The sequence below is a fragment of the Coturnix japonica genome, chromosome Z, assembly GCF_001577835.2.
Source record: "Coturnix japonica isolate 7356 chromosome Z, Coturnix japonica 2.1, whole genome shotgun sequence".
Lineage (NCBI taxonomy): Eukaryota > Metazoa > Chordata > Aves > Galliformes > Phasianidae > Coturnix > Coturnix japonica.
The window spans coordinates 23,288,100-23,307,440 of record NC_029547.1 but is presented as its reverse complement, the minus strand read 5'-3'; the positions used below and the strand labels follow the sequence as shown (position 1 = coordinate 23,307,440).

The 19,341-nt window shown below is 38.8% G+C and overlaps 1 protein-coding gene across 2 annotated transcripts in view; it reads left to right on the top strand.

Annotated features, from left to right (window-relative positions):
* Positions 1-19,341, top strand: part of PGM5 (phosphoglucomutase 5) — a 59,986-nt gene that overhangs the window by 19,392 nt on the left and 21,253 nt on the right. For both annotated transcript variants that reach the window (XM_015848859.1, XM_015848860.1), the window contains exon 7: positions 16,540-16,655. In XM_015848859.1, the coding sequence (XP_015704345.1) occupies positions 16,540-16,655 (116 nt within the window). The remainder of the gene's footprint in view (positions 1-16,539; positions 16,656-19,341) is intronic.

Sequence of the window (19,341 nt, the reverse complement as noted above, 5' to 3'; positions counted from 1 at the left end):
TTTCTGCCAGTCTTTCTGAGTAAGTCTTCCACTGTGCAGTAGACAGATGTTGGGAAGCAGAAGGTCAGTAGTTCTCTCAATGCTGCATCTGTCTTATATCTCAAAATGCATACAAATATGAATAACCAATAGGAATTTCTATAAATACTCTGATCTAAAAATATCCCCAAAGCATTTTAGTTTAAACATTCGGAGAAATTTTTCAGTAAAATGATTGAAGACACTGTGACTACTACTAAAGGAGTGTTTAAAATAAATGCCCTTTTCCCCCCCCCCCCCCCCCCTTTTTTTTTTTTTTTTTTTTTTTTCTTTTCTTTTTTTTTCATGGGCTTATTTTGGGCTACAGCCTCCAAAGGCTCCCACATGGATTAGCATGTCTGAACATGTTTCATCTGTGCCAGACAGCGCAGCTGGTATCAGCCCAAAACTGACCTCTCCCATCAAAGGATTTCTGTAAATGGATGACCTTCATGGGTAAATTTCCTGCTGATGTCAAAGGGAACCTTTCTGGCACAGAATTCCAAAACAGCGTGTTTAAAGTTCTGATTCTTATGTATGTTTCTTAAAGTATGTTCTGCTAAGTTACTTAGACTGTTTACAAATAAGAAGGCAGGAAGTTATTCTTTACATTCTGGGGGTTTTTAATAAGGTCTGTGTAGGACTGTAACAAAGCCAGGGTGCTCGGCACAATTTAAATACAGTTGGGAGCATTGCTAGAACAGATCTTTAAGACTCAGTCACTTGAATGGTCAGTTTAATTTTGTAGAAGCAGAAACTTTTTCATCTATTTCCTTCTGTGCAGAAGTGAAAGACAACCAAGATATTTCCAAAATCAGAATAGGGTTTTGAAGAGGGTTGTGAATGTGTGTGTGAGATAGAGAGAGTGCACTTAGGAGAACCTAGTATTAAAGGAGAATGGAGTTTTCCTTTCTTAATGTTAATAGTCTTGTAATTTACCATTGAAGCTCTGTGTTTACTGTGAGCATTGGAAATTGCTTTTGCTTTCAAATAGTACACTGCAGTCAGAACAGAATGAAATAATTTAAATCATTTCTACAGCTAGAATATATGAAAAGTATTTAAGTATGTACGTTCTGGTAATTTCCAGTGTAAGAATATCCCAAGTGTAACAAATATCCAATATCCAAAATCTAGTATGCTGGGTTAAAAGAGGACAGAACAAGATTGCTTCCAGTGTTGCCAGTGACAGGACAGTGAATACACACTGAAACACAGAAGGTTCCATCCAAACATCAAGAACCATTTCTTTACTGTGCAGGTGATGGAGCACTGGCACAGGCTGCCCAGAGATGTTCTGGTCTCCTCTCTGGAGACCTGCAGAAGCTGCATGAGCATGGTCCTGGGAACCCTGCTTGGGATTCTGTGTTCCCTTCCAACATCAGACATGTTGTGGAAGATCTTTTTCTGTGGCATATTGTATTTTGTTCTTTTAAATCTTCTCTTACTTTATAGCTATGAACACTATCTTGAAACTGTAAAAGTGCTTTTCTTCTTTGTGAAAACTGCATAGAACAATTGATAATTCTAAGTCTCTAAAATACAGAGTGGTTTGCCTAAGAGAAAAAGCAGTGATAGCGTAAGGAAGTCCAAATCCTGGTGATATCATTAGGAAGCAACTAAAATAGTTTTAGTCTGACCAGTTATCTAGGTGATAAAATGAGTAAGTCTGTTGATGAGAGTGGGGCTGCAGATGCCATTTACTTCCATTTTAAGATTTTCAACACCATGTTTTCAGTTTTGTTTTACGTTGAGTCCCAAGGGGAGTGGTGGATTTGTTTAGCATGGAGAAGGCTGTTGTTGTCAAGACTGAATATAAGCCATCAGTATCTACACAGAGGTTGTCAAGATGATGGAACCAGACACTTCACAGGTTTGTATGGAGAGAGGATAGGGGGCTGCATATTTTGGAATGAGGGAGTTTTACAATGCTTGTCTGGAAAACACTGTGAGTAACACTGTCATATCATTGCTGACCTTGCTTTGGTCACCACATTTGGTTTAGATATCTTAGTGATGCCTTCCAATCTTAATTTTATTATATTTTATTTTATTTTATTTGTAGTATTGCCCGTGTGAAGACACCATTGCTGGAAAGTCCTTGTCCAGCGAGACTAGGACTTTTTGCAGTACTGCAAGAGTGTGCCAGCACTATTGCAGTCCTGTAGTCAGCTTGATTAACAAAAAAGTGATGTGTAGAAAACCTTGATCTTAGTTTTGACCTTTTCATTTTGTCTTTCTCTTATAAATCGAAGAGATTATCCAACTAGAGAAACTGTACTATTTCTTTTTTTTTCCTGGTCATTTTCTGAGCTACCCTGCTGATGTCTGTGAGTGAGAGGATGGGTGCAGTATTGCAGTGCTAATGAGGTGAAGAAGAGACTGTGGAACCAGCCAATGACATCTGATAAGTACCTAATGCCATTGTTTTATTTCTTATTTGGACAAATCAGAATACAGAAACTCCAATTTTAATTGCTGTCATAACAGAGTTTGGTGTCAGATGTTGTGGCTGTATTTTGGTTGACCTCACTGTAAAAGAGCTAAAACAGGCTAGTGACAGTTAGCCACATGTGTAGTCTGAATTAGTGGAGAGTCTTTTCACTGTAGTTGGTTCATAAGTTTTTTGTATTTTTTGTAAAAAGCCACAGGTCTTGCTCCTAATTAGTGATAACCTTACTGAGACTTCCTTCCTTCAATACATATCTGTAGAGGTACATGAGGTGAACACCAGATCACCGTCAGTCTTTTCTCCATTTATTACATCTCTTTTCTGTTAAAATAAATTCTCCCTGACAGTTTCTACTGAATAAGAGAAATTATTTCCTTCTATTTGTCCCCGTTTATTTTCTACTTCCCTCTCTGACTTCATAGATCAATCTTATTGCTGGAAACTCAGGTTTTCTCTGTTGTAGTGCTCATGTGGGGCTCTAAGCTAGAACAGGAAATGTCCCTTTTTGAAGGTGGGAGGGTGGAAACTTCCAGCTGTCTTTATTCCTTGTTCAGACTTTGTTTTGTTTCCCTGTGACATGCATGCCCTGCTTTGTTTCCCTGTGACATGCATGCCCTATGGCTCCTTCCGAGCCATTTCTGTTGCACTTGAAATCAAATTCTTGCCAAATACTTAATGGGGCACAGTCTATTACTAAAATTCATTTGTGCCATTTTGTGCTCTGTTGTGTCTGGTATTCAAAGGTAAAGCCTCTTCTCTAGGGAAAAGCTTGCTTTATAAAACCCAAGTCTTTATTTAATTTGGTTCTGTTCATATACTGATAAGACTCTCTGACCTTCCTTATTTTAGTAACACAGCAAGCCTATACTGCAGTGTACTACAGTGTAACAGTTAACAGCCATTCTTACAGATCTGCAGCAAAATAACTATCTTTACTGGTGGAACTTAATAGGATGTTCTACTGGGAATGGGACAGATACACAGTCTAATAATATACTCTGCTGTGGTATTAAAAACAAACAAATATATAAACATGGGGACTGTATCTTTCCTAAGCCATGGCAAAATTTGGTGGCTTAAATAAGCTTGTAAACTTTAAAAGTTTTGTATTTGCTATATATAGGTTCATTGATAATGCCAGGAGTTCCTGATTGCCATCTATTCCCTCCCTCCTTTATTGACAAGGAGGAGAAAACTATGTATATGCATATGAGTGCTGAAATAGTAATGAAAAGATTTGTGTGTTTCAGCCAGGAAGGGTATGAATAACCTTAAGGATTACTGCAGTGCATCTGGAGACCATGGCCATGTGCTTAGCAGATGGTTAGAATTTCTTTATCAGTGTTCTGTACTATCTGCATCCAAATCCCAGATTCTGTGTGGATCTGCATTACGTGTGTGAGTGATTTCACCTCACAGGGCTCTGAGCACTCTGCCAGCTGGTTTTATTGTGTAAAAGACATAATTGTGTTAGCTTATGCTGCTGCCAGAGCCCATCTCTCATCATATACTTGTGTTTGCATTTGCTTGTTGACTCTACCAGAGCAACTTGACCTTTTGCTTTATCCTCACTTTTATCACAGCTGTATTTAGATACTGTACATGTCAGCAACTGTTTTTGGTGATTCTGTTAGGTCTGGTGTGAAGGGGAAAATGAAGTTTTCACACAGCGAGGAGTCGCAGGCTCTCCATCCCGAGGATTTTACTTCCTTTGGGAGTTGACTCTTAAAACATTTATGAAAGAGGGTGGTGTGAAGTTATGCGTTTCGGATTTGAGTCTCAAACAGATGACTGAAGCAACATGAGAATAGCATTTGGTATGGAACATTGTGTTGAGTACACCTGTTAGCATCCCACACACTGAGGAAAACAAACCCTTAATAATAAACAGTTACACGGATTGCATGGAGTGCAGAGCTTTCCAGTACACTTCTAACCAAGAGAAATGGATAAAAGCAATGTTAGTTACTGTGATTCTCAAACTCAGAAAGTTAGATTCCTGGAAATAATACACATTTTAAAGGCAGAGTGATGATGTTTTCATGTATGTGCATGTAATACACATATATGTGTATATAAATATTTTCCCATGTTTATAGCTTACTGGTGTAATATATAAACAATTTTTACCCTAGTTTATTTGCCTGTGAGACTAGTAAAAGGTCTCATGTTTTCATCATTACGGCAATTAGTGTCACTCAGTTGTGTTTCTGAGAAGTATGGGCTTTGTTGTTGATGAACCTGCACAAGTATTAGGGTTTTTATTAGGGTTTTGGTGTCCAGATAATATTTATTACATCATGAGGTTGCCCAAATGTTACAGTGGAAACCAAGTCACAGCCTGTATGTTTCCTTTAAGGATTGCTCCTTTCTGTTTCTTTTGCTTGATATTGTGGATCTGAAAGGTGGCATATGTGGGACTTCAGCTTCATGGGATCCTGCTGATCTATCTGTGCTCTTGAAGATATTATTAAATATTAAATATTTTATTATTAAATTAAATATTATTAATCATTATAGCTTATACAGGTTAAAATACATCAATATACAGTCTGATTCATATTATTCATGGGATTTTCAGGGGTTTTCATTTGCTCCTTCTTTACATTTTCTTCAAGTTTTTCATATTTTCTTTCAGTTTTTATGATGTGCTTTCCGTCTAGGTGGAGTGAGAGTGCAGCCCCATGCTTTGGGTATTTTTTGCCTCCAGCACCACTACAAATACTGTGATTGTTGGTAGTAAAATCTTCCTGTCAACCGTTCCCTGTAACTGGCAGAACACTGCCTGAGGGTAGACTCCTCAGTGCAAGGTGGCATGATTAAGATATCACTACGTGTCATTTTTTTCTCTCCTAACTCATCTGGTTCCTCAGATGGGTAGACTCACAGCATGCTATGTGTCTCCTGTAGCATGTGTGGTCACCTCCTTGCTTTGTACGGGTGGTTTCAGTGGCCTACAGAATCTGGAGATCAACTACAAAATACATATAACAAATTTCTCCTGATAGGAAATGAGCTTGGTCATAGGTTATCTTCAGGATCTTTTGAATGTCTCCCTTTGACCTGAGAGACTGCTGACATTTTGCAGTAAGTGAGGTGAATTTGTGTGGATAGAGACTGAGGGGACAAATACAACCTCTTAACATTCATTAAGTGTTCTCTCTGAAAGGTTTTCTTTCACCATGTAGACCTGAAAAGCTGCCCTTCCTTCCTCAAGGTTTGTAGTCTGTCTCATCTGTTATTTTTTTGTTAGTGATCACTGATACCTGGTGGAGCAATTCTAGCTGATGAACTTTCAGTATAGGGTTAAATAAGGTCACATCTAATTGGTACTTCTGGTTGTAGAAAATGGAAGGGCTTGCAGGCTTTTACAGTCGGGGCAGAGCATGCAGTATCTACTTTCAGCACATACAAACATCCCAATTCTTTTAGTTAAACTAAAGAATTGTTGGGGTTCCTTATAGGGCGTGTTCTCAGCATCCTGTTTTTCTCTACAAATGTACACAATGAGGAGAAGTGAGGAGCAAGAGGATGAACACAGCCATTTTTGTGCATTGGAAGGACTTAAAATAATAAATGTTTGAACTTATCTTTATTTACACAGACCTATCCACCTTGGCTACAGTTGTTTTCTGCTTTTTTTTTTTTTTTTTTTCCCTGTTCATAAGGAGCTGTAATTCTGTCTGCAAGGTGCTGAATTTGTTAGAGGATTTGGAAACATGTCTTGCAGAACAAGTAACTAGTCTTTGCTAGAGGGTGCTTGAAACTCAATAAAGGGTGCTTGCTAACTCAATCAAGAGGGTGCTTGAAACTCAATAAAGGAAGGTAGTTGACCTTTACCTTTTGGCATCAGTCCACCTACTAGAGTGCGCACTTTCAAGTTTGCATGAAACCCCAGGGATTTAAGTGGAAACATGAGAGGTTATTATAGGATGTTTGTTAAAATAATATAAAAGAAAGAAAAATTTCACAGAGTACTAGGTTTTCCATTACTTCAGTGTTTTATCTTTTCCCCCATTTTATTACGTGCTGTCCTTGTTACTGCTTGGCTTTGAGCCTTTGTATAAAACACTTGTCCTGTAAAGGAGAAATTTAAGTTGTAATGTGACTGGGTCAGCATTCTCTTAGCACAAGCCTCCCGGGTTTCTTCTCTTCATGGGTGGCATGCTTGAACAGGGCTGAGAAGATTTGGAAGTGGAAGGAAGAGGAGAAACAGCTCAGAAAACTGGGTTGTTTTTCCACAGACAGTACTGTAGTTTGAAGTCATGTATGGACTGTGAAATTTCTGGACAGTGCTCCATCTCAGAATATACAGGAAAGCCTGTACCATGCTGACATCACACAGCATTTTCTGTGGAAGCTTGGGTAAGCCCATATTCCTACAGGGTATAACACGGAGTAGTGCAGATATTCTATGTAGAGTCCCACTGCCTCTGTGTTTGTGCTAGCGAAGCAGCAAGGCTGTGCTGTGAAGGAGACTAAAGAACATTGGTGCCACACTGCTGGGACAAGGCTGCTTCCTGCATAACAGATAAGTTTTTTCACTGTGAGGCTAGAGATCCCTGAACAGTGCTGTGTGCACAGTATGCTTTGTTATCACTTGAGCCTTCAGTGCTGCCTGTGCTTGGTGGGTTCCAGCAAAACTTAAATCACATTAGTCCTCTTCACTCGGTAAAACATGGTCTGTGTGTTTTGTGGAGCTGTACCTCAGAAATATTGCAGATTCATTTCTGCTATTCTTCCTTGTTTCTTGTCCTGTCAGGACTGCTTTCTTTCATACATACATAACTGGAAAGGACACCAGTATAAATTCTAAGAATAAAATCTTGCTGTTAGCAAACTCAGTCCAGATATAGACATTCAGACTGATAGTCTGGATTTAATTTTAAACACCGTGCATTCAATCTGACTTTTAACATTCAGTAGGGGAGAAGGGAGAGGAAGGTGTTGGCCATGTAAGGAGTTCAAGATAGGCAGAATTAAGAATAGGTTGAAAACAGATCTTTTCATTTAACTAATTCTTGGTATAGAGTGAGGATTGCTTATGGACGTTAGATGTGAATTCACATTTGGCCTGATTCCAGTGCCTGCAGAACAGTACAAATACTTACTTTATAGTGAAATGTTTCTCACCGTGACTAAATTAACTCTCCTTTCGAAAAAGGCAGGCATGACTTTTTTTTTTCTTGTGACCTGCATTTATTACTGTAGAATTCTTCATTTGAAAGCAGTTTCAAGTGATTGTGCTCATAGCAAGCACCACCAGGTCAATATTTGTTTGTTCTTATTTTATTCTGATTATACAGATGTCTGGATTCAAGCAATTGTGTCATTTTATGATTTTTTTTATTTGTTCTGTGCTAAAATCTGTCAAAGGCTGGGATTTTTTTTACAAGCTGACAGTGGGGATTCTTGGAAGGTGTCCTGAGACTGCAAAGAATGGTGTGTTTTGTGCTCTGAGCTACAGTGATTTTCTGCTGACAGCGCTGTCCTTACCCTGATAGCTGGGCTGAGCAGGAGCAGATGTTACAGGTTTGTTGGCCAGCTTCCTGTCTGAAGGAGGAATTTCTGAGAAAGTACAATGTTTCTTGGTAGAATTTCTTTCATGTCATACATCCTTGAAAAGATGGAAACTTGGGCAGTTTATGTATGTACAAATTTTGATTAAATTGAATTAAGCACAGAGCTGTTAAGAGAGCTTTTGTCTCCTCTGCAGTCTTATTGCTAGGACTCTTTGTCATCATCCATACTTGGCAAGAGAACATAGAACCAAAGCTAAACTAAAGACTTTAAAACCTAAGCTAGTCAGGCCTTTTTCCTCACAACTTATAAAAATTGATGTAACTTCTCAAAAAAAGGTGCTTCAGTTCCTCATAGTCCCCTGAACCACAAGCTGGGAGTGGTAACAATCTCATAGTGACAGTATATATGTAAACTGGCATTACTGGTAGTTTTAATGTTGGCAGCAGTTTCTTGTCTTGGTTGCTACAACAATAACCTGCTTGCAGCACTTGTGAATATGAGGTGAAAAGATTGAGCTTTGTATGCTGTCTCCTCATTTTATACATTAAAGGTGCACTTACTGTGCCTTGCCATCAGTTAATTCTACATCAGTCATATTTCACTCCGGAGCAAATCAGGACTGAAGTACAGTGTCCATAAGAACTGTCCTTACACATACTGTCCAGAGTGGGACATAAATTAGTTTGGGGCATAAATTAGTTCACTGTTGTTTTGTGAAGGGTCCTCTGCTTCAAAAACTGCTGTGATTTTGCCTTTGCTTCGTTTGCACAAGGATCTTGTAGTATTGTCTGAGGTGTGACAAAATGTCCGTACAAGAAGACTGTGTTGTCACTGGAAATATTAGACTCTGAGTTCATACTGTGGCCTATAGGTGGCAACAAGGAATGTAGATGATTTCAGGGCCTGGTTGTGCATTTCCAAGTCTGAGTTCCCTGATGAGTGTGTCTTAACTCTTCTTTAGGTGTTGCAGGCCTTTTCAAGTCAGCTTATACAGAGGTCAATAAAATCCAGTAAACTTGAATAACCCAAAAGGAGGCACTAAATTTTTAATTTGTTTTTTAGGAATTTAAAACCAAGGGGCTGACTTACCATGCAGTAGTAGTTCATGTCTATGGAGTATAGCGGTGATTGTGCTGAAACTGAATGTGTTCTGTGTAGCTCAAATAGGTTTCTGGTGTGTGTGGTTGCTGTGTTAAAAGGCATGAGAAAGGTAGGTAGTGTTTATATAACTTGATCTTTCCGCTGGGGTAATTTTTAGTTTGTGCTGTTGAAAGCGTTTAAACAGGGAAAGGCTAGTGTGAGTCTAAGAGGCAGGAGAGAGTATTGGAAGTGAGCAGGCACTACGCTTGGTGTTGAATGAGTTCTGTGAAGCTCCATTGATAGAAAGGGAATTCAAATTGTACCAAATTAAATGTATTAAGGTTGTGATTTCTGCACTTATTAGCAATCTGTAACCATCCTCAGAACTATTGTCAAGCAAGAAAATCCACCAGAAATTGCCCATTTTCAAGACAGAAGCTATTCCAGACATCAGAGCTTAGTTCAGTCTACTTTTAGTCCACTTGCAGAAGCATTTTGCAGATAAAACTTTGCAGGGGTGGAGAGGCCCTTTGTGGCTGAGGTGCCTCCACATGCTTTTTATTCGTCATTATCTATTACTTTAATCCTCTGCAAGAAAGAAAATNTTTCTGCCTCATTCTCCTGATAGCCCGTCTGCCAATCTTAGTGGGATGTCCTGGTTATCTGTATTATGTTCAGGCACTCAGCATTCCTCTGCTTTTTGCTTAATAAATTAAAGACTGTGAGAGGTCAACACTGTAATACTTGACCATAAAAGGGGGATGACTGTTGTTTCAATTCTGCTCCTTGCACAATATGCAGTTGAAGCCTTTTATGGGAACGTGGTGCAGACAGAATGAAAACATCCAGAAGCAGAACGTCTGTTTCGTACTATTGCCGGTGCCAGTGCTGGTGCTGTCATTGCTACTGCTGTGAATTTCTCACAGACTGCTAGGAGTTTCACCATTAAAAAGAAAAATGGGTGACTTACTAATCAGACTGAAGAAGTTTAAGACTGTTTAGTTCACAAGTCCTGCACCTTGAGAAATCATAAGAATAGGAGAGAAGCCACCAAAGGTGACCAGCTATTAAACTTCTAGAGGTGAGAAATGAAGTTGCAAGGAGAATTTCAGCTTTACTGTGCTGAGAACATAAGAGTACGTGGAAACAAAATGCAGTGAGAATGGAGCAGGGACTTTGTGGTGGATAAAGCAGTGAATATTTTGTCTGTATTTTCAAGGAAGATTAAAAAATTCTCAACTGAGATAAAAAAAATCCTCAACTATTATAAATTATGAATGCTGGAGGGAGAATGAAGTGATTAATGCAAGAATTGGGTGAAAAAGAAAATGTGGTGATGATAGGCTTTCAGTTTTGCATATCATCTCAGTACTCCAAAAGAATCAAATTTTGGATCTGATTGCAAGTACACTTGAGTTCATTATGACAAAGGCTGTACAGTACAGAATGAGACGAAGCAGAATCTGTAATTGAAGGAAGGAAAAATTGATGTAGGAAAGCATAAACCAGTTATTTTGATCTCAGGATTGTGAAGAGTGTTATAGACGTTTTGAATCATTTCACTTCATAAAATATCAAATAAATACTGCATTTTTTGCCAAGGCTAGACTGTTCCAAGACTGTCATTTTCAGCTAGAGAGATTATTTTATTGATAGACCAGGTACAGATCCTTACTTCAAATATTTTCATTGTTTTTGCAAAGAAAGACTACAGAATTTGGAAGAAAAATTGGTTTTCTTAGTTTCAGTCAAACCATAGACTTCAGAATAAAGTATGCCTTAGGCCTTAAATTGAATTAGGTTTTTAATTGGCTGGAGATTGCATAACACTGTCTAATTGAGTGGCTGAAAGTGAGATTTAGAAGATCCAGTGTGAACCTTTTTCTTTTACAGCCAGTACCTCTGAAAGAAGCAGTTACAGTGATCTTCTGAGCATCTGCAGTACCTCATACTTTCCTACAGTGACCCATACTTCTGTCTCTCGGATTCCTTTGATTTCTTTTGACTTAGTGCTGGGAGTGCTAATCCTCCTGCAGAACTGGACTCTTTGGTGCCTGAGGTTAAGTACCTCATCTACCTCAGCACTAGTTACGCAGAGAGGAGCTGGGTGGAAAAAAGTGTGTCCACAAAATACCAATCTGCATTTTGAGATCTGCTGACTTGTGTCTGTGAACGTGTGTGTGCAGTTGACACCTGCAGGTGGTGGAAGATGAGAGGAAGACATGCAGTAGCCACTTCTTTCATGTTTCTTCCATTACAATCTCCCACATTTTTTTGCCCACTAAGACTTCATTGAGTGCAGGGTTGCAGTTTACCATAGCCAGCGTTTCATCTGCTATGCAAAACTTTAACCAGTCATTTACTGTTCATGAGACATGTGAAAGAAAGCCCTTCCCCTCACTGTTGTGACCTTTATCTTTGAAGTGAATGGGTGTCACAGTTCTGGCAGGACAATTTTGTTTGATTGACTGATCTATTCTCAGAAGTTATAAAAGTTTCACTGAGCACAAGGAAGTCAGCTCGCCCCAGACCATTTGTTGTATCTGAATGACAGGTATTCATCATGTCCTTTTGTGGCAATGTAGTTAACAGACTGGACCAAACTCTCCTCTGACTTTTGTTAGCACAGCAATTATTCCATGGCAATCAGTGATATTTTGTTATTAGAAAACTGCAGTGACTTATGGATCTACAGAGACTGATAGATTCTGTTCAGGACCATTTTACCTTATTAGTCCATTTGTGAAAAATAATCTGTTGTCTACTGTGGATAGAAAACTGAAGGAACAGCTTCACAAGGATAATCCTTTAACCCTTTTAAATATATATATTTCTCAGTGAGAAGTTACTTTTTAACACAGTTTAAGCAGGATAGTGTTTTCATTGACAAAAGAGAATCCAGAGTCCCGTACCCCGTATTTTCCTATTTAGGTGATCTGCATATGACTGTCAACTGGGCATCTGTAAGGTAAGTTGTGCAGTTGTCTGCTTCAGAACAAGTAGATTTTCCTCATCAGTCTCCTGACAGGTAAACGTTACTACATAACCATACAGTTATTTTGACTCACTTCATTATCTCCCCATGTAAGAACAGCTGCCCTGCCTTATTTTTTGTTGTTGTTTTTTTTAGAATTCACAAAACATAGTTTTCAATAATGCATGTAACTATTCTTTGAAGTTTTTTTCCCTTTATTTTTTTTACATACTGGGAACATGAATGCCCTTAACTCTGCTGTGGACAAATTAATTGAAATGAATGCAGGCCCGAGTGTAAATATCCTGTGTCCTCTCTAGCAAGAGCTACTCATTGCAGCAGAAGGCATGAGAAACTCTACCATGTATTCTCATTGATGTAGTGAGCACTTACGCTGAGAAAAGGTAAGCAGGAATACTGTTTGAAGTTAGTCCCATGAAATGTCTGAGGTGATGAGAGCCAGAATGCTCGTGGATTGCTGTATTCCTTCTGCATTGTTCATACTCATAGAACATATAAACACAGGTATATTGACTGTGTGGTTAGACATAAATAGAATGCCTCTGCTCAAACAGACCAGGAAAATGAATCTACTTGTATGGCATATTTTCTTCCAGTCTTCTTGAGTTGCTCTGGACATGGCCTTTTGACAGCTGACACCTACACCCAGAGAATTCACAGCTTTAGCTATTGTCCCTCAAGGAGCACTGCTACATCAGTACCTTGATGATGAGACATGGAACATATAAGAACATAAAAAATTCCCTCAGATGAGGCAGGCAGTGTGTCCACTACCTCTTCAAGTTACAATCTCTTTGTGGGACCAGTTCCAAAACTCACTTTCTGGGAGAAATTATATCCTCCCTGACCAGGAGACCTCATATAAACAATAAAAACTTTATTGCATCCCCTTGACTTTCCATTTCTAAGTCCCCAAAATTTAAGGATCACAGAACTCAGTCTCCTGCTTTTAACTTAGGGAAATTAAAGAGAAGATTAAGTAACTGTGTATATACAGGCTTGTTTGAGCTATCCTGTGAAGCTGCATTGCTAAAAACAGCATCAATTGTAATTTGTGGATCTGTGACCCAAAACAAGAACTTTTAGCATAACTTGTCAGCGGTTGTTCTTGCAGAATTCACTATTCCAGAAGTCCTCACTATAATCTTTGCTTAGTAGAATATGAAATTTATGCTCCCCCTTGTATCCTCACCTTTAATTTGTGTTTTCCATCCATGTCTTTGAAGTTGTGATAATTTCCCAGCTCCTTCCTCTCAGTGTTTTCCTGTAGCTTGCATTGTTATTTCTTTGATCTGATATAGCTCATTTTTGCTCTTAGTCTGCAGCCTTGAGAATTTTGGGAACCCCCTGCATGCCATTTGTCATACATGTCTATAGGCTGTATAATGGTACATGTATTTAATGGGACTTCCACTGGTGATTCTTTGTTTCAGCAAATTGACAGTAAGAAAGAAGTTGCTTATTTTTCAGTGTGCTACAGGAAAATAGCTCCTATCTTCATCGTCTAGTGATGTCACATATTTAATAAAGGAATATGAAGTACTGTGTGCAGATATGAAGCCAGTACAATGTCTCTAAAAGCATCTGTTGAATGCTGGGATGGGTTTACATGTTTCTGAGATACAGCTTAACACAGAAGACTGTTGAATTGATACATGCATTTGGACTATGCCTTTGTTTACCAAAACTTATTCTGTGCTGTCAGTAATTGTTACTAGGAGGTAGTGATGCTGTAAAGCTGTCATATTTAAACTGTACATTCTCCTCAGATTACTGGAACTGTAGGCACGGATATGGGTACGGCAGGGAAAAACATGTTGGCAAAGGGGAGGGGAAGGATCTGTATATTCTCCAATTAGCATGCTATTTGGATGAGATGATAAGCCAGACCTGTTAGATACGATAATATCTGAATGTCAGTTTGGACAGACAGTTTATTGCCTTTCTGTAGCTTTGTGATGAAGAAAGATTGTTGTAAAGGTTACTGTGGTTTGCATTACTCAGCTGGGATAGAGCCTCACAGCCTTGAAAACAGAACTACTCCTTGCTCAAAGAAGTCAGAGTCCAAAGGGGGAAAACAGGCATAGAGAATAAAGGGAATCTTCTCTGGGCACAACTCAGGGCAGAAATTGTTTTTACTTAGACTATGGTGTACTGTCAAGTCCCTTATTTAGTCAAATTTTGTCCTTCTTGCATAAGATGATGTAACTGTCTTTTTCTTCAGCGCTGCTGATAAGTAGTTGCTCAAGTTGAGCTACTTCTAATAATTTACTCTGTTAAGAATCAAGAACAAAAACAACCAAAAATTGCAAGGAATAATCTTGTATTTCACTGTAAGCTTTGTGTGTTTATATGTATGATATGTTTGTTTGCTTGAAAGGCTTACTCTAAAATAAACCCAATACCAGCAGGATCATCAGGTGTATTTTCAGAGCTGGCCTAGTAGGCAGAAAACTTTGAACAAGCTTAACAGATCCTGGAAGCCTTTTGTGGTGGTCAAAACAAGTCCATCTGAGTCTATTTGTTCCCAAAGTAGAGAAATTTAGAAGAGTGAAAGGGAAAGGATTTCCTTCTCCTGAAACAGCACCAGGATATTGGAACATTTCTGCAAACAGAGATATTTGTGGTGTATTGTTAGGCTACCTCAAGAGAATTGGGTCTGCTCTTCCAGCATGTTAACCATTGTTTTCTTTTGGATTGTTTTCTACTTTTTGGCAGTATGGTCCTGTTCCCAGCCTGCACTTACTACAACATACAGATTAAATCCTTTTATGTTTTTGCTTTTTTGCAGAGCCAACCATAAACCTGTTAAGCTCTGCACTGTATGGCATCTGTTATGCAGTGGTACATCTAAAGTCTAAAACTACAGCTAGTGCTATATGAGCACACAAGTACACACTTGCCTCAACCTCATATTAGAGACATGAAATACAAGTTTAAGATGAAGCACATTAATATGTTTTTACTCTGTGTACTTATTTCTAACACTCTTCAAATAAGTATCAGCAATTCCTATTTGATTTCAATTATAAAACACCCTTTTTAGATATTATGTATAAATACAAAAAATAAACACCTAGGCTGACTTAGATAGCATTGGATCTTTATTACCTGGAAAAAATTTTTAAAAAGTGGATTTGGAGACAGTACTGATGAACAAATTAAAGATAATTCTGAAAGGCTGAACTTTGATTCAGGTTTCAAATGGGTCAGTATTTCCACATTTGGAAGGGTCATCCGGTCTGCCTCGATATGCTTTAAGAACGGCAGCCTGTCTCAAAACAGGTCTCTCTCTATTGATTGGAGAGGTGACTGCTTTAGCCTTGACTCATAAATTCTAGGTGGATTGTGTTAAGCAGGTTGAATACTGCCAGATCTACTTTGTCTGGGCTTGACTGTAGTTAAAATTAAGTATGAGGGCTGCTTTGAAAGTAACATCTCCTGTATTATTATTCTGCTGGCCCATGATGTCAGAGGTGGGTATTGGTGGTATGACAGTAGAGGTTGAACCTTCCCACCAATATTCTGTTATATATATGCTGTGTGACAGGTGGCAGCAGTGGGGCAGTTTGATCAAATGATGTCTGACATGGAAGTGTGTATGAAGCAGAGGTGTGGAATTGTATTCCTCTATGTGGAAAAAATTGTGCCCACTGACATTCATCAGTGCTTGGTGAATATTTCTGTAGATCAAACAATGGATGTGAGCACAGTGAGGTGGTGGGTGGTGTGTTTCAACAAAGGTGACACTAACAGTGGGGCAGATCTTTACAAGTTTGCCATGCAGGATGGTGTTCATTGCTGGTGAAAATGCATAGTTAATGGTGGTGACTGTGTTGAGAAACAGTGTTTTGTAGCTGGAAATTTATCAGATGATGTTCTTGTGGTCTTTGTGTCTGTTGCAGTTTCTGTGAGGATAAATAGGAGGCATTACTTTAGGAGCAACCTATATAAGACATCTCAGTTATTCATCTGTGAAAGGTCCTTGTCAATCAGATTGTTTGACTATTCCTCAAATCTTACTTTTCATATTAAAATGCAGTTGATTGAAAATGCAGTGAGAGCAAGAATTAAGAGGAATGGTAATAACCAGTCTGTGTAAATCCTTAGCTTTGTAGAGGGCTCCTTAAAGGGGGTTGCACATCCAGCTTACCTCAGAATCATATAAATGCATTTTTAGAGTAGATGCTGTGCCTTGGAAGCTCTCCTGTACTGGCTTGGCTTTGAACACATGAACAGAAATGTATTCCTAGCATATAGTAGTTGGCCTCCTGTGTTTTGTAAAGGAAGGTACTTCAACACAGTGATGAAACTTTAAAGAATGCATTGATTTAAAAATCTCTACATGTAACTCAGTCTGGCTCAGTAACAAAAGAAATATGCTGGTAAAGCCTCTTCAGCTGAGGTTCCTACTTTTTCCAAAGTACTGCAGTGTGTAAACGTGTGTGATGTTTTATTGTGTCTTCTGCAGAGTGGCAAAAGCAATGAAGGTTCCTGTGTATGAAACACCAACAGGATGGAGATATTTTTCCAATCTCATGGATTCTGGACGTTGCTCGCTCTGTGGGGAGGAAAGCTTTGGCACTGGTAAGTAGTACACAGTCAGGCATATCCGGAGACTTTAAATGACAGTTATTTTCCGAGGTTCCTCAAGACAAAGCCAAAATAATAATGATAATAGTAATAATAATAATAAAGAATCAGCAAATTATCTTATGCTTGAACAAAGGACTGTCAGCTTCTCGTATTTTGGTCATCTGGTAGTCGCTGGTGTCCACATACCTTGAAGTATGAAAAATGTGAAAGGTGGGTATTGCAAAGCCATTGGTCGCTGCTCTGACAACCTTGAAAGGCATCTGCCACTATATTCTGATTTGAATGTTATGTGGAAGCATGTCTCTAGCTCCATTGTAATAGTTTTTTTTGGACTGCCATGGCATTTTGAAGGATTTTGCCTGCATTTGCATGGTTCTTGCAGACCTTTGTTTTTCCTAACATGAATCAGTGTACAAAGTGAGGACTGTTATGTCTAATCAAACCTGTTACACGCGTCCCTTTTTTAGAACATTACAGATACTGGAAAGCCAGATAGTGATAAAGTCATCTCTAGAATAAATTCAGCTGCATATCAACACCTGTTCTCCCTAAGTATTTTTCCCTTATCTGTCCCAAGAACCAGTCAAACAACAGAATGCAGAAAGATAAATCTGAGCTGCATTCAGAGCAAACCCATAGCTTATAATGTATAAAACTGAACAAATGTGGTTTTGTAGAATGAGCAAAACTGAACACATTTTACAGTGCTTCCTGTTTATCTTTCCTGGATTCTGAAATATAATTTATTTCTTCTTTATATTTTTTATTATTATGGTTGCAATATGAGTGTTTTTGATTAACTATATATCAGAATAACTTAACACATTGCATAGCTAATAATACATTGTATATTCTGATGCAAATTCTATGAAGTATTTTGTGTATGTGTGTGTGTGTGTGTGTATAATTCCTTGCCTACAGCTTTTAATAGAAAATCATTTATTGTGCAGTAAAATCTGATTGGAAATTTCATGTTGCTTTGATTTAGTTAACTCTGGAAATACGTTACTATTAATTGAGGTCAACTAGGCCAGAACGCTGCTTGTTTAAAAATGAGGGTATCTTTAAGCCATACACATACCACTTTATTCAATAGTCTCTCATTAACTTTCTTCTGAGTATCTGGGCTGTGATGGAAGAACTCAAGAATGCATTCGTTTTCTTTAAATGTCTGTAAGAATAAGTAAAGCTGTGTGTTCTGCTTTCTGTTCTGATTATGAACCACTGTCCCATTACTAGCTCCCTGGTTGCCTTGGCTCAGCTGCTGTATCTGGCATAGTGTGGTACTGCATTGGATAAGTTTTTTTTTCTGAGGGCTTTCGGCAAGGTCATAGAATGATGGCTTTAGCTTGGGGAGGGTGGCATTTTCAGATCTTGTACCTTTCAGAATGTACTGTCATTTGCTGTTATATACTGTTAGACTTCATCTCTGTTTGCCTGAACCAGATGGGTGGTTTTGGATGCATTTTCACTAAGTCAATTCTTTATTCCTCTCTGGATATTAAAGTTTCTCTTGCAGGTATATCCAAAGATTGTTATTTCCATGAAACTTAGGTGGCTCTTGGGACATCAATGGGGTGTCATCAGCACCTAAATAATTTGAAAATGAGCAACCCTGATTTCACTGTCATGCTGTAGGAAAAGAAAAATGTGATCTGTCATTGGAATTAGCCCATGGGAATTTGTTGGTAACTCCTACAGACTGGAGTACATCTGGATGCACTAGCCAACTGTGTGCAGCCTGTTGTACTGCATGAAAAAGACCAAATATCAAATTTCCCTGCAACATGGAAATGACATGACCTGTATCCATGTGCATGCTTCGGTCTTCCTGAGTATCAGTTATACTGATCTTCCTGCAGATCAGCCATATAGAGATCAAGATCAAGAAAAATGGTTTCTGAGCTTAATCTACTGAAACACTGAGGATGTTCTGATTTGTGATTACCTTATTTCTTTATTAACCAAAGTAGCAGATGCTTGTTGGAGTGGGGAAGGACGGACAGTCAGAGATAAAAAGGGCCTATGGAGTTTGCCTGTTCTTGAAAGTAGGCAGCTGTGGCTCCTCTCTCTTACTGCCCTTGACTTTTCCCCTTTACTTTCATCGTTCTGTAAAGCCATTAGTAGCTGCTATTCTGATTTTTGCAGCTATCATCTCCTGACCTCACATCCATTTCTGCATTCCTAGCACTCTTTGAATTGCCATTTTAGTCTGATCTTCCTATCCCATGATCAGTTCTTTGTATTTCCAGTAAATTCTGTCTCTTGTGAGTTGTAATGGTGCCTGAACAACATATTGTTGGCCAATGAGGAGAGCTGTTCTACAGGAACACCAGACCGGTGTGCCTTGGTCCACTCCAATCAGCTTCCTAGTACCTAGAGAACTTCACTGGCAGTTCAGAAAGACACTTGGCCTCCCATTTTTGACAATGCCATCTAAATTATAGTGTAAACTGTTGAGGTTCCAGCCTACTGGCATGCAGACCACTTGGAGCATTGGGTCAGAGTGTAGGTAGTTTTTGTGTAAGTTGTGGCAGAGCCTACAAGGCAATTATAATGATATCTAAAGTTTGTTTTTCTCCTTGCTGCAATTTTCTTATCGTCTTTCAGTTCTGTGCAGCTATCTGGAGCAAACTGCATATGCCAGGAGGTTTATTAGTAAAATATAGGCTGGTGT